At 39.1% G+C, this 13,382-nt stretch overlaps 1 protein-coding gene across 12 annotated transcripts in view; it reads right to left on the bottom strand.

Annotated features, from left to right (window-relative positions):
* TUB (TUB bipartite transcription factor) overlaps positions 1–13,382 on the bottom strand; it is a 159,774-nt gene that overhangs the window by 109,282 nt on the left and 37,110 nt on the right. For 6 of the 12 annotated variants that reach the window (XM_068194129.1, XM_068194139.1, XM_068194130.1 and 3 more), the window contains exon 1: positions 10,100–10,158. The exons of 4 other annotated variants lie outside the window; for them this stretch is intronic. In XM_068194129.1, the coding sequence (XP_068050230.1) occupies positions 10,100–10,143 (44 nt within the window). In that variant the 5' untranslated portion in view covers positions 10,144–10,158. Of the gene's footprint in view, positions 1–7,333; positions 7,417–10,008; positions 10,159–13,382 lie in introns of those variants that run through there. 2 more of the 12 variants (XM_068194143.1, XM_068194131.1) reach the window with 2 other exon arrangements.

Raw genomic sequence — 13,382 nt, 5'->3', positions numbered from 1 at the left:
AGAAAACAATTACAAGAAAAAAATCAAAAACACACAAACACTACTCCTAGATATGACAGTAGTAGACACAGGGGAACAGAAAAAATAAAACCCCAATACAAACCAAGTCTCAGGAGCATTCCAGGAATGTCTGCTTTTACTGTAAGAGCAAAGGACATTATAAGAGAGATTGTCCTAAGAGAGCAACAGATCTGAAAATCTTCTGAGAGATGAGCAAAGAAGAAGAATAGGGATATTAGAGGCTCTATTTTTTTAAGGGAAAAATACCATCTAGAGTCTGTGATAACTTTAAAAGTGGGTCCCCAAGAAAAAAGAATTAGAATTTGTAGTAGACACAGGGGCAAAAAGAACCTGTCTGTTAAATATTCCAAAATATTATAGTGTGAGCAAAGATACTGTAAAAGTAACAAAAAAAAATTAACAAAGAAGTTTGGGCTAGAGAAGGAAATAGGGAAGGATGCTTCATACTGAGCAAATGTCTTAATTGAGCTGTTGATTCAGCTAATTCTTTTCCCATTACTGTGTACAAGTAGTTTAAATTATTTCTTCCAATTTGCATTGCGATTTTTCATCTTGAAATTTGTAACTTGCTATACTCTAAAGTTGAAAAACTAGTTTACAGCTGTGGCATAGCCAGACCTACTTTTAATTTATTTTGAATCGATGTGAAGCTGTTCAATCACATGGTTCTCAGTGTGTAAAGTTAAACTAAAGGTAACACCAGCTACTTGGCAGGTCAATGAGAAACATTTTTTTCTTCCAGCCAGTCCTTTTACATGTACCCAAATGTGTTTTGCTTTTTTAGTTTTTTGTTTTGTTTGTGTTTCTGGAAGTGCTGACTACTTGCAGTGCACCTAGAACAGCAGCTAGAGTTGTGCATGCATAGCACTTCTGAAAAATAGGGCTCATTTTTTTGACCTCGAACTAGAGATGGCTACATATATAAATGGGAACACACAAAGCTGGATGAAGAAAAGGTTTCAGTATCTTCTAATGTAAGCTGTTAATTTGTTACTTTCAGCATAGCTGTAGGTGTGTGACACACACACATTAAAAAAAAAAAATGGTGGGGGGGAATCTCTGCTGTAGTTTTATTTCTGGAATTAGTTAGACAGCTATGAAGAAGTTGTGGGTTCCTTGTGTGGTTTACCCAAGCCTGCAAGGAGGGCTTGGTCGTGATTCCCTCTGTGCTGCAAGTAGCCCTGCAGCGTGGCAGCAGTAGCTTGCCTCTAGTGAGTTTGCAGGCAGGGTGCTTCACCACTGCAGTGCTCAGGTGCTGTTTCCTATTGTGACATTAAAGCTTAAATTCAAGAGTGCCTCTTTCCATCCAATTATTGTTTGTACCACAGGAGCCTCTTTGAACAGCGTTTCCTAGCAGTCAAAGAGAAGGTATTGCAGAGACAAATTCCTTACTTTCTGTCTCCCCCCACTGTATTCATGTTTGTCCATTCTCTCTTCAAAATATGGATTTGTAAAACTCATGCTCTGTGTCCTCAGATGCCCTTCCCAAATCAAACCTTGGCTTCGTTGCAAATTGCATTGCACTAACTAGCATTGTCTTAAATTTTTTTGGTGCAGGTAGGGTCACTTTGGAAGTAAGTTGTTGTTTACCTTGTTCTTACGACCTTTTTGAGCTTGTGAAGAAAAACAAGTCTTTAGTTTTGGCACTGTGTCAGCTGTGAGTGGCTAGTAGCCTTGGTGGAGAGTGCCATGAATTGCATGCTTGCAGAACGCACATAACAAAAGTAATTTAATTTGTAAAGAAGTTGAAAAAGGGGGAGGGGTGATTGGCAGACTTACCTCTCTGAGACATTGGAATGTGGACTGATGTTAGAAGGTGGACTGATGCTGGAATGTGGATGTTAAAATGTGAAGAGAGAAAGAGAGGGAGAGAAAAAGAGAGAGGCAGGCGAAGGACAGAGTTATATGCAAGACTGTTAAAAAATAAATAAATAAATAAATAAATAAATGGGACCACCACTAAAGATAAGATCAAGGCAGAGATAGCTGACTTTCACAAAGTGATTTATTTGTTTAAGCAAGAACTCCTTTCTTTTTCAGGTTTTTGTTGTTAAGAAGAGGAGGCTTTTTGTTCTGAAGAATGAGTTAAATGTTGCCCAAAAAGTAAAAAGCAAGAGATGTGATACATGTCCTGTTAAAATTGGCCTGGTCTTTCTATTTAACTACTTATAGCTCACAAGAAGAAGAATTGGCCTCTGCAGCTATTAAAACAGCTGGACACAAGAAGAAGAAGCAGCTGTAGAAAAAAGCTTTTAGTTAAACCCAGAAAGTTTTGAAGAAAGCTAATGGTAATAGTTAATGCAGTATCGTCTTTCTTTTAACACTGTTATTAAGAAGTCCTTTCCAGGTACCACTAAAGCAGCAATCTGAACCACGGAAAGAGGGTGAATTCACGACAGCAAAAATCAAAGAACTTGTGAAGAACCTTGAAGAATGGACTATCACATCTAAACTGGGTGATACCAAATTGTCTTTCGACTGGGACTGGGTGGTAATAGTTTGGGAAAACCCAAATGAACCAAGGAAGGTACAAAGAATAACACCTAACTGAGAAATAAGGTAAAGCTTACATCACTGGTTTTAAGCACTGCCTAAATAAGCCCTCAGACGCCTCCAGCACCTCCTTAAGAGAGGAATACTTCCAAACAGGAAGATCAAGATTATTTTAATCAGAGTTCTCACATTCTGGCCTTAGCCTGTGACTTGTACAAGGAGGAAGGGAAATTACCATCAGTATTATACTGTATACTTTATTTGATTCATCTCAGTGCTGGACATGCTAACTGGGTTATAAGTAAATGTTCAAATTATGAGAATGATTGGTATTGGAGCTCACAAAATCTATGTTCTCATTGCAATAGGTATTGAGTACTGAATCTATCCCCTATAGAGATAGAACTCAAAGCAACTGAGGTAATAACTTTGTTTTGTGGATGGGAATTATCAGTGCCTGTTGACTGAGAGATACCCGAGGAATGATAAGAAACCTCAGTTAAGGAGTGTTGAAAAGGACTTGCCTAAAGATATTTAGTAAAAAGAGTAACAAAGGAAACTGAGGGCAAGCCTGGATTGACCACTGTACTCGCCACCGAGAAGATCACACATACCTGCTATGGGAAGCAACTCCATAGGCAGGGGAGGTGGGGGTATAAGCCATACCAGACCTCTGTTATTCCTGTTTCTGTCTCTCATTTGTTGTCTTTTACCTTTTGAGATACTGGCAAGATTGTGTCACAAATGCTACAAAAAATATTACATGGAAAGAAACCAAAGTTCCTTTTTTGTTACACACCCCCATGTCAACAGCCACTGTTATAACCCATCCAAACTGAGTACCTGCAAAAAAAAAAAAAAAAAAAAAAAAAAAGGGAAAAATATTGAATTACAAGGAACTTAGGAAAAAATGGTAATAGGTGGGGCATTGAATGTCCAAAATGAGAGAGATGGATTTGTTTTACATTTGATTTCAGGAATACAGTCCAAGATTTTGCAAAAAGGCCATTAGTAAACAAAAAGGTGAAACCAGCACAGCAATCTACTTCTGTATTAAACCCAAATTATATACTGAATCGTATTATAAGACTCCAAGCAGTCATAGAGAAGATAACAAACAAAGCCACTCAGGCATTAGAATTAAAGAAATAACCCAGATACCGGTCCAAAAGTGGGAAAACAATGTTAAAAACTAACTGATGGGGTAATGTATTGAAGAATAGATAGTGGAAGAAATTAGAATTCTTCCTTGGATGTTTTACAACTGTTCTGATGTTTCTTCCTCGTTTAATCCCATCTTTTATTTGATTACTAACATAGTCTAAAGAATGCAATTAGATAAGAGCTATTGCTCAAGCCAAATGATTTATAAAGAATAAGAGGAGGGATTGTGAAAAATGCACATTTTATGACTGGCTTTTCGCAAATATTAAATTGAATACTATATGTATTATGTTATATTGATTAGAAGTGCTGTATTAACATTTTAATAGTATGGTAAATGTAGTTTTGTAGTTAAAATAGAGCCTATGTATGTGGGTTTTTTTTTTTTTACTAGCTCAAGCAAGAGATGAGATAATGAAGAAACTCTTCACACAGAGATGACAATGATGGGGGCCCATAAAGAATTACTGCCTCCTTATCGGAAAAGACAAACATTCTTCCACCTTCTCTCCGTCTTTATGGAACCACCAGGATTAAGGGGAAGAAGTTGACAAAAACCAGAAAAGTTCTTAATTTGCAAGGAATTTATGCATCATGTATGAGATGTATGAATATGCAACAGGCTAGTGCTTTTAAAGGTTATTCCTTTGTTCACAAGGCATGCTTATTGGGCTTAAGTGCCCGAGAGCATCCGGACGTCCGTAATTCTTTGCTTTTTATTGTCTTGTAATTGTCCTAACTCTAAATTTTCATTACTCTATTACTCTAATTGTATTACTATTTTTATAACCATTTTATTATTATTAAACTTTTAAAATTTTAAAAACCAAGTGATTGGCGTTTATAACAATCATCTTATGCAATTCCAATGTTATCTCACAGCTAGTTTGTGTGCTGGAGTGAAGAAGGCATTCAGCTGCTCAGAACACCAGTCCAGCGTGCAACATGCCCATCTCCAATATTCTCTTGAAATCCTGCCTTCAGGTTGGTAGGCTTGTGCCAACAGAGCCAAATCCTGTTTGCTTCTTACTCAGAGGATTTCCCACACCTCTTGGCTAAGTGCTCACACTCCCTTTTACCTCCTCTGCTCCAGGCTCCAGCCAACTGTAACCCCCGAGAGCCAAACATTTACTGCATGAAAACCCCAACACATGACAACCAACCTCGTTCAGTGCTTCTGTCAAGGCAACTGCTGCCTTTCGAGTTGATTTACCTGACTAATTAAGCATGGAGACACACCAGGCTGCCAGCTGAATGGTGGTGCAGCATCCATCACTCCAGCAGAATTCAACCTAATGGGCTAAAAGCTGCAGTCTGAGAGCCTGGAACAGCTTGTTCACTGGAATGGAAAACCCATTGTTTACTGTGCCCTGAAATTCCCCAAGTTCAAACGAGAGGAAAAATACCCAAACAAAACCCCATACGTTCTCCTGCCTTGTAAACATTAATTATGAATTACTAAGAGAGAAAAAGCACCTGCTCCCCTTCTATCGTTAACATTTTATGTATTAAACCTTTCTGTCTTTCCAACATTAAAGCTACCAATGTCCTTCAGAGGTAGTAAAAAGTGCTTGGCCACACTAAGTCCCATTCACCTAAAAAACCATGTTGTTTCCACCAGGAATGAAATTGTTTCCCTCCCATATGTATGCTTTGGCTTTCTTTGTGTGTGTTCACTTGGATGAAGTGGCTCCTCCATGTGTTTGGGAGAGCATTCTCCTTCACCTTGACTCAGTTCACACAGAAAATTGCTGTGAACTGTAAGGTGTCATTTGTAGGGGTTTTTTTACCCTCTGCAATGGCTTAGATCCTTATGAAGACCCTGAGAAACAGGGCAGAATTTAAATTTAGCTACAGAAAGTGTAAGGCAACCAGACCAAAAAGAGAAGAGCATTGAGCCAGGCCCAAGGATGCCATGTACAAAAGCAACCTGGAGTATCCCACACAGCTCTAGGCTCACATCCACACCAGCTATAGCTCAATTTGAGAGAAAAAAACCCAACTTTAGGTTACCTTATTGGCACAAAAGGACTAGAAGGCAAATTGCTGCAAGTACATTGAAGCTGCAGTTCTATTCAAAGAAAAATACCACTAGTGTTTGCAGAACATAAAAAGTTTCACTAAGTACTGAAATTTGACCTCAATGTATAATTTGAAATCCTTTGGGACAGATAAAACATTACAACAGTGTAATTTTGATTCATCAGAGCCAAAGATTTTATAATCTGGGAAAAAATCCAGGCAACCTATTTTACATTTATAGCCCAAATCAAAGAGACAAGATAAAAGGAATAACTTCTTTCTTGACCTAGTAACATTGAAGGAGGCAATATTATTTCTGATGCTAAAAATTGACTCTGATAGCTGAAGAAATACACATTTGATTTGTAAGAGAAGAGATCAGCAAACATCAGCAAAAGTATCATGTTTACAGGGTCTGGTTCTAAGAATACAAACAAAGAATGGATAACTGGACTGAAAAGGTTTTCACTTTAGACTGTCTATTAGAAAAAACTACAGCAAAACTGCAGAAGATATACAGAGCTCAAGACTGATTTGACCATTTCCTGCAATGGATTCCTTTGTTTTGAAGATTTTAAGTAACATTTCAATGTTTTAAAGTGACAAACTCCCACACAGCTTTTCTCTTTTTTGAATGTGAGACTAATTCCCAGTTGCAGCTTGCCAGCCAGGGGTGCCACTCCAACAGGAGTTAAACAAGGGCTGCTGCACTGGGCAAGGGACAGGACACTGGATACACAGAGCAGAAACTACCAAATCTCTGATATAAGCTGCAAACACTCTTTACATCTGAAATACTTCCCTCTAAGCAGTGCTTTTCTACCTCAGTTAAGTAATACCTGTTAGATAACCAGAAATAGAAATTGCTTGGAAGCTGCCTGTGCTTATTTACCAACATCAGTCTTTGATAAAAATACAGATCTGAACAACTTTATTTCACAGTGAAATAAAAAACAGCTTCACTGAGCAAAGAGAAATCAAGACAAGAGAGACCTTCTTCAGATAAATCAGTTTCTAAAAGATGAAAGCAATAAGTTCATGAAAACCTGGAACATCTAAGTTCAGCAGTACCTTTTGTCTAGCAAAACCATATGTTTTCTTCAACATCTTTCACTGCTTAAGTATTTTTCCAATCAAGAGTATGGTATAAGACAATATTTCCTAAGTTTGTGCTCCCTAAGAGATTTCTGAAAAAGGCTATAACCCAACATCACAGCCATTCTGAAAATATGAGTTGTTCTATAAAACTGTTCATCCCCACAGCCAATCTCCCTCTCATTTTTGAGGGATACATTTAGGGCAAGTAGCTCAATTTGCAACTTGCACTGCAGCTTACACACCAACCTGAGCATTAAATATATCCCTTCACATCACAGCACTCTCAGAGATACAGGGTAAAAGAGCTACCTAGACACATTTTTTTATAAAAGTCTCCTTTCCCTGTTTTTCCATAAACATTTCTCAGCTATATAAGTTATACTTCTTAAGTACTCATGCCCATCTGATCAGTGACACAAAGTGACTGAGGTCAGGCCACAACTCAAACAAAATATTCATATCCCAAGGTTCAAGCTGAAATAAATGTTTACTTGCAGAGCAGATATGTGTTTTCTTCCTCTTCAGCTAGACTCACCCACTCAGCTGCTTCCAAGAAACAGTATTGGCCTTGACCAGTTCAGCTGGGATTAATTTAAGAAGCATGACAAAGCATGGTCAGTCCTAAGAGCATTTGGCTGCAGAGAAGTCCTACAATAATCATCTGTGTTACTTCAGAAAGACATGAAGAGGAAGGTATTCAGCTGCCATACACTGCCTTTTGTCTAGAAAACATTGAAATCAGTGAAGAAATATACCAGAAACCTAACTGTTGTTTGTTTCATCAATATCAGCAACATTTGGCTCCTTTGACCCTCTTTAGGAATAACCTAAATTGCGTACTTTAAGGTCTGCCAGGGCAGAAATCCATTTGTTTGCTGTGGTAAGCTGATCCTAAATCTTTGCTCCCTACAACATTGCAGCCTCCTTCCATCCAATGCCTGGTGACTCCAGCTGTATTCCAGAAGTTTTGTCCCTGATTTGCTGCCCTGAACACGAACAGCTATGCTTCAGCTCCTCCTGCTTCCCTCTACTTGCAAATGCCCAAATGCACGTGTTTTGTAACCAAGGGAAAAGCACTGGGATAACTTTACAGTTGAATTTGTGAAATTCTCATTGCTATCAAGCTAGAGCAGGTGTTTTGCCAGCTTAGGTTTACTGAAGTTGACTAGAAAATTAAAAAAGGTCATACCCATAGTTGTTTGCAATTCTTAATGCAAATGAAGTAGCACACATGAATTTCTGGGTGGAGAAAATTAGTTAAATTTCCCCAGTGACAGACAGTAACCACTAATCCACCTGTAAACACAAGCACCACCCTGTCCCTCTCAGAGCATAGCAGAATGTTGCTCTGCCCCTGAACATGTTCACATGTTTATTTAAGCTTGCAGAGCTGGGAGGAGAACTCAAGCATCTGAATGCTCAGGCCTGTGTGGGCAGTTGTTTGAGCTGAACATGAAAGGCACAAAGCAGGGATGGCTGGTCAGAACCAGCTCACAGCTGTGTCCATGCCAGCAGCTCTTCTGGGACACTGGGTGCACCCCCACCTTTGCCTTTATGGAAACAATGCATTTTATTATGTCTTTCTGCCAGAACTCACATTCTTCAGTGGTTCCCCCAGTCTCCCCCATCTGCTCAGAGTTCTCTCAGCCAAGCCTAGGCAGGATTTTAGACACATAAGACTCAGAGCTTTGCTCTCAGGTGACTGAGAACTGAGCCTAAATTTTACATCGAGATTCATTGGATGGCATCAAGACAGCAGCAGATTACTTGTGTGAGAACATACACACATACCTACATCCTTCCATTAAAAAAGCCTATTTTTTGTGTATTCTACAAAATAACTCTCGGCTCTCTCTGCTGATATAATGAGATATATCCAATATTTTAATTTCAAAAGTAGTGAAATTTTAAAAAAACATATCCCCCTTCCCCACTCTCAAGATAAAAATAATCCAGTCTCTAGGAACTAAATCAACAACAGCATTAAAGGGTGGTAAAGACAGTTTGGGAATTAGATTTGTTTTTAATGGCAAGAGAGTAGGCTCTTAAACTAATAACATAGGAGGTATTCATTTTTTTTCCAGCTATACCTAAATGCACCCAATTGCAGCACTAATATATCATGAATTTGATCAATGTCATGGTATTTTTCCAGTAATTTACTCAAATCTTTGGTGCATTTGAGGTATAGGTAGTGTTTGAAAACAGCAAATAAACACTTATCAAAGAAAAATTGGTGTTGAAATATAAAAGCAAAAGCAGGCAACTTTTCAAGACTGGCTGGCCTTCCAAAAATTAGCCTTTTGATTTTAGCCACCCTTTAGCAGCACAAGGAAAATGCCCTCACATGCTGAAGAAGACCAGATTTTTTGACCCACAATCCTACTAATGTCACAGCTTTAATTCTTTATTATTCCTGAGAGAGGCAAGTGAGTTAAATACTGGCAGAGATTCTGCAGCAACACAACACATCACTGTCTACCTGTGGGAAGTGACCTGTCCTATAAGACAGGACAGTGAGCACCAAAGAACAGATTTATATTATTGGGTTCAGCTTTCTGCCCTCCTGTAGCAGAGACAAGAAGGGAAAGACCCACGGGCTATGATTCAGAAGTTCATTAATTTGCTGGCCTCTGATCCAAGGGCTGTGCCATGACCCTGACAAAAGACATAAATGCAGATATTTTTCTGGTGTTCTCAAGAAGGACATGCAAATATGCAGACTATGCTCACATGACTTTGCAATTCTTATTTTTTGTTCCTCTCTCCCCAGAGCAACCACCTCTTAGAGAAACCTTTGTCTGTGGTTGTTCTTAAAGCATGGAGGGCAACAGAACCCGACCCCACAGCTGAGATTTCTTGTCCGTACAAAAGTTACCATGTCAAATAACAAAAGCATAGATAAGCTTTCCTATAGCTAGGCTAGGAACAGCTTGGTATAGAAGTCTTGTTATTATTGGACATTTCCTGGTATTTTCCTGCCCACTAAGCAAGAGAAGCATTTTGAAAAACTCCAATCACAGTGCAACAGAAGGGGAAATATGATATTAATTTCATCTTGGATTTTAAACACAGAGAAGGCTATTCATCTTTTTGCATTTTCAGGGCTCAGTTGCCACCCCTTTCCCTGTTGTTGGAGCTCAGCTGTGATGGATTAAATGAGATGTTCCCCACGTATCAGCCTCCAGAAGAGTTGCCAAATATTCTTACCTGTTTGAGCTGCTTCTCTTCCACCTCTCATATGCCTTCTGTGCACTGTATTCATCTATTCTGCTTTCTACATAAATATTCAGTACCTTACCTAGCAATTAACATGGGATAGCCCAAAATCTCCTCAGGATGCATCCTTCTACTCCAGAGAAGCAGGAATAACATGCCATAAATCCCACCTACCCCTGTGAAGACAGCAGAATTTGGTCCTCCTCCACAATCAGTCCTTTAAGAGAAACACCTGACATAAACCAGCAGCCCTCCTGCCTATTCAGTCAGGCTGTGATGTACTTCCTAATTTTTTTTGGAAAAGCAATTTGTGCATCATTTGCTCATAGTTTGCCAGATAAACATACCTGTTGATTAAATATCACTAATAACTCAAACCAAAAGCAGATCAAAGAGGTGCCTGGGTATTTTCAGCTACAATGTGAGCCCAAGATGAAGGAGTAACTCCTGTTTATGGCCTGCTTGCACTCATCCCTATTTTTATGGAAGAGAAGGGAAAGCAAAGCCAGGCTCCATGTAATCATAAACTTATTTTGTCTATATATGGCACATGTAGTTAATCACAGAGGTTTAAGATTACAAGTTTTTGGATGAGTGGGAAATAACCATGAATGGGAGCAGAGCCTTGCAGATTCCACCCTGCTGGACTCTGAGCAGGGCTGTAATTCCTTTCTCTCCAAATACAGGGCTATCAAATTCCATTGGAATTGCTCTGGACAACAAAGTGAGTGAGCATCCTTCTGGTCTGAGGCCAGACTGCAAACCAAGGAGGCAGAGAGGGAAAAGTTGTCTCTGGGACAAGTGCTATCTCCATCTCATGACCCTTTCTTGCTGACTCTGGAATAGTCAGGTGGAAGTGAAGGAGCACACAGAGGCATGCAAAAAGTCCACAAGGATCTAGAAAGGAGGTTGGATTACCCAGCACTACAGAAGTGTCCATGCTGTTTGTGTTTCTTCCCCAATTTTGATAGGTTGAAGGCTGTTTCTTGAAAATGAGCAGCTTCTGTTGTCCACACAGAGATTTCCAGGTAAGAGCCTTACCACTTTCAATTATTGTTTCAGTGGGAATTTATGAGCTACAGAGAACAATGCTAGTTTGCTTGAAGCGTGGATATCTGAAAGAGAATTGCTAGCTGGGAGTTATTAATATTTATTGGCCTGTATTTCACTGTCTCATCACAAGTGCTAGGTTAGGACATGACTTTGCATTTACTTAAAGAGCTCTTTTCATCTCAGAGGGATTACATCAGCACATGCTGGCATGGTGCTACCTCTTGGGTGTTATTCTGTTTCCATAAAAGCCTTGGAAACACTAACAGAGCAGACTGTAAAAAACTCAGCATCCTGTCTGCAGCACAAGCAAACGTGGACATACAGAGAAAATGAATTAATAAGGTAAATATATGTCTTGAAAAAAAAAAAAAAGTAAAAAAATAATATTAAAATTGACACTTCTCTTTTCAGCCTTCAAGTATTTTCAGTTCAGGGCATTTCCTGGATCCATATGACAAATTTTCACATCCACAGCTTTCTCTGGCAGGCTGCCTGCTGCGTGAAAACCCACTTCCTTTTCCTTGTTTTGATCATGTCTTCCACTCTGACTCCTCTTGTACCACAAAACAGTTTGAGGCTTAAGGACACACTGAACTGGGAGGAAGGGAAAAGCTCATCATACATAGGGCTCTCTCTCTTATTCTCCCCCCACAACCCCCCCCAAATAAGAGAGGCAAACAGACCTTGGCAAGCCCCACAAATCCTTTGAGAGCAAGTATTTATACACAAATATTATGCTTTCTGGAAATACCAAGGGAAAACAATGAGGGGGAAAATCCTCTTTCAATTACTTGAGCTGAGGTTTGCAAAAAATGCTGCTTTTAAAAGCCTTAGACACAAAGATGGTTCTTTTAATATGCACAATAACTGCCTGGAATCCCAAATAAAACAAGTAGGCCCCTCCAGGTGCCAGGATCTGGACTCACTGCAGCTGACAAGAGTGACAGTTTTTGATCCCACAGCATCCCTTCCTTCCTTCCTTCCTTCCTTCCTTTCCCTCCTCCTCCCTCCCCACCAGAATTGTGGGTTTCAATGGGCTTTACAGATAGGTCTGCCATAAACTGGTAGGCACCAAGCTGCCTGAGTGCTTTCCTCAACCACCTCTTGACTCTGTCATGAAACCAAAATTTGCCAGGAAGAGCAGCAAGTGCTCCAGCTGAAAACACTCTGGTGGCACAATCTGCCATAATGACAGGTGCTGTTTACTTCAATTAGAACAATAAATGAGTTTTTCTGCAGCTGGAGCACTGCGGGAGAGTTTAAAGGCATAAGGAGATTCAAAATATGGATATTAAATATTTGATATATTTCAATGTGGCATCTCATTTTCTCCCCTGTTAATAGAAATGCTAACACTTTAATTTTGAAGGGAATGCAGATTACATTCTATGTAATTACATTAGTTTCTAAAATAGTCTTGCATTAGATATGTGCAGAAAACACAAATTAGGGTTGTCCTAAACTGTAGACTAGATTTTAGAATATTTCCTTCTCTCACTTCATGTACAGCAAATTTCCTGCATCCCACCTTGAAACTTGACTTAGTTGATAGACTACAATATCCAGCAAGTTATGCTTCTACACCTAAATTTCCTTTAGAATAATTAACACTGACACTAACTCGGTAAATCACAATTCTCATTATGTCTCTAGAAAACAACACAGAGAAGTAGAAAGTAAATAAAGCTGTCAAGCAATGAAGTGAAACTGGGAAAATCAATTCCAGAATGTAAATAATAATGGCTGCTATGATTGCAATGACAAACATTATCCTAATACTTAGTACAGCATGCAGAATGCCAGAGTATTTGTTAAAGTGGACCAAAATAGCTCCCTTACCCATTTAATGGCAGTAGAAAATGAGTTTGGATTCATTTGCCTGCATGCTAAACATCAGGCAGTATGTTGATAACATACCTGCCCTGCCACGCTTGCAGATTTCCTGCGTGAACCACAGTGATATTTTAAATATATCTGTGCTTGGCCTCTTCAGCTGCCCTTCATGAGGAGTCTGGAAATGTTGTGTGAGCTTCACAGATCACAAAAACAGATTTAGATGTTTACAGATATAAAAAAGTCTTAAAAAGGCAAATGGCTAAAAAGCTGCTGAATAAATCTTGTTTATAGTTACAATTAAATGCTGCCATAAAGTATTCTTATTTCTCATAGAGATCTCTTTTTCAACAAAAAGTGATACCCATGTGGTTCTGTCATTTTTGTTCATAAGTCTAAAGCAAATCAGCGCAAAATTCTTCCTCATGCCCAGAGGAATAAACAATCTTCTTCCACAGACTTCAGCTCAGTGGAATGAG

This window comes from Anomalospiza imberbis, chromosome 6 (genome assembly GCF_031753505.1).
Source record: "Anomalospiza imberbis isolate Cuckoo-Finch-1a 21T00152 chromosome 6, ASM3175350v1, whole genome shotgun sequence".
In the NCBI taxonomy this organism is placed as follows: Eukaryota; Metazoa; Chordata; class Aves; order Passeriformes; family Viduidae; genus Anomalospiza; species Anomalospiza imberbis.
Note: the sequence above shows the minus strand (reverse complement) of the source record. Positions and strands in the feature narration are given on the sequence as shown.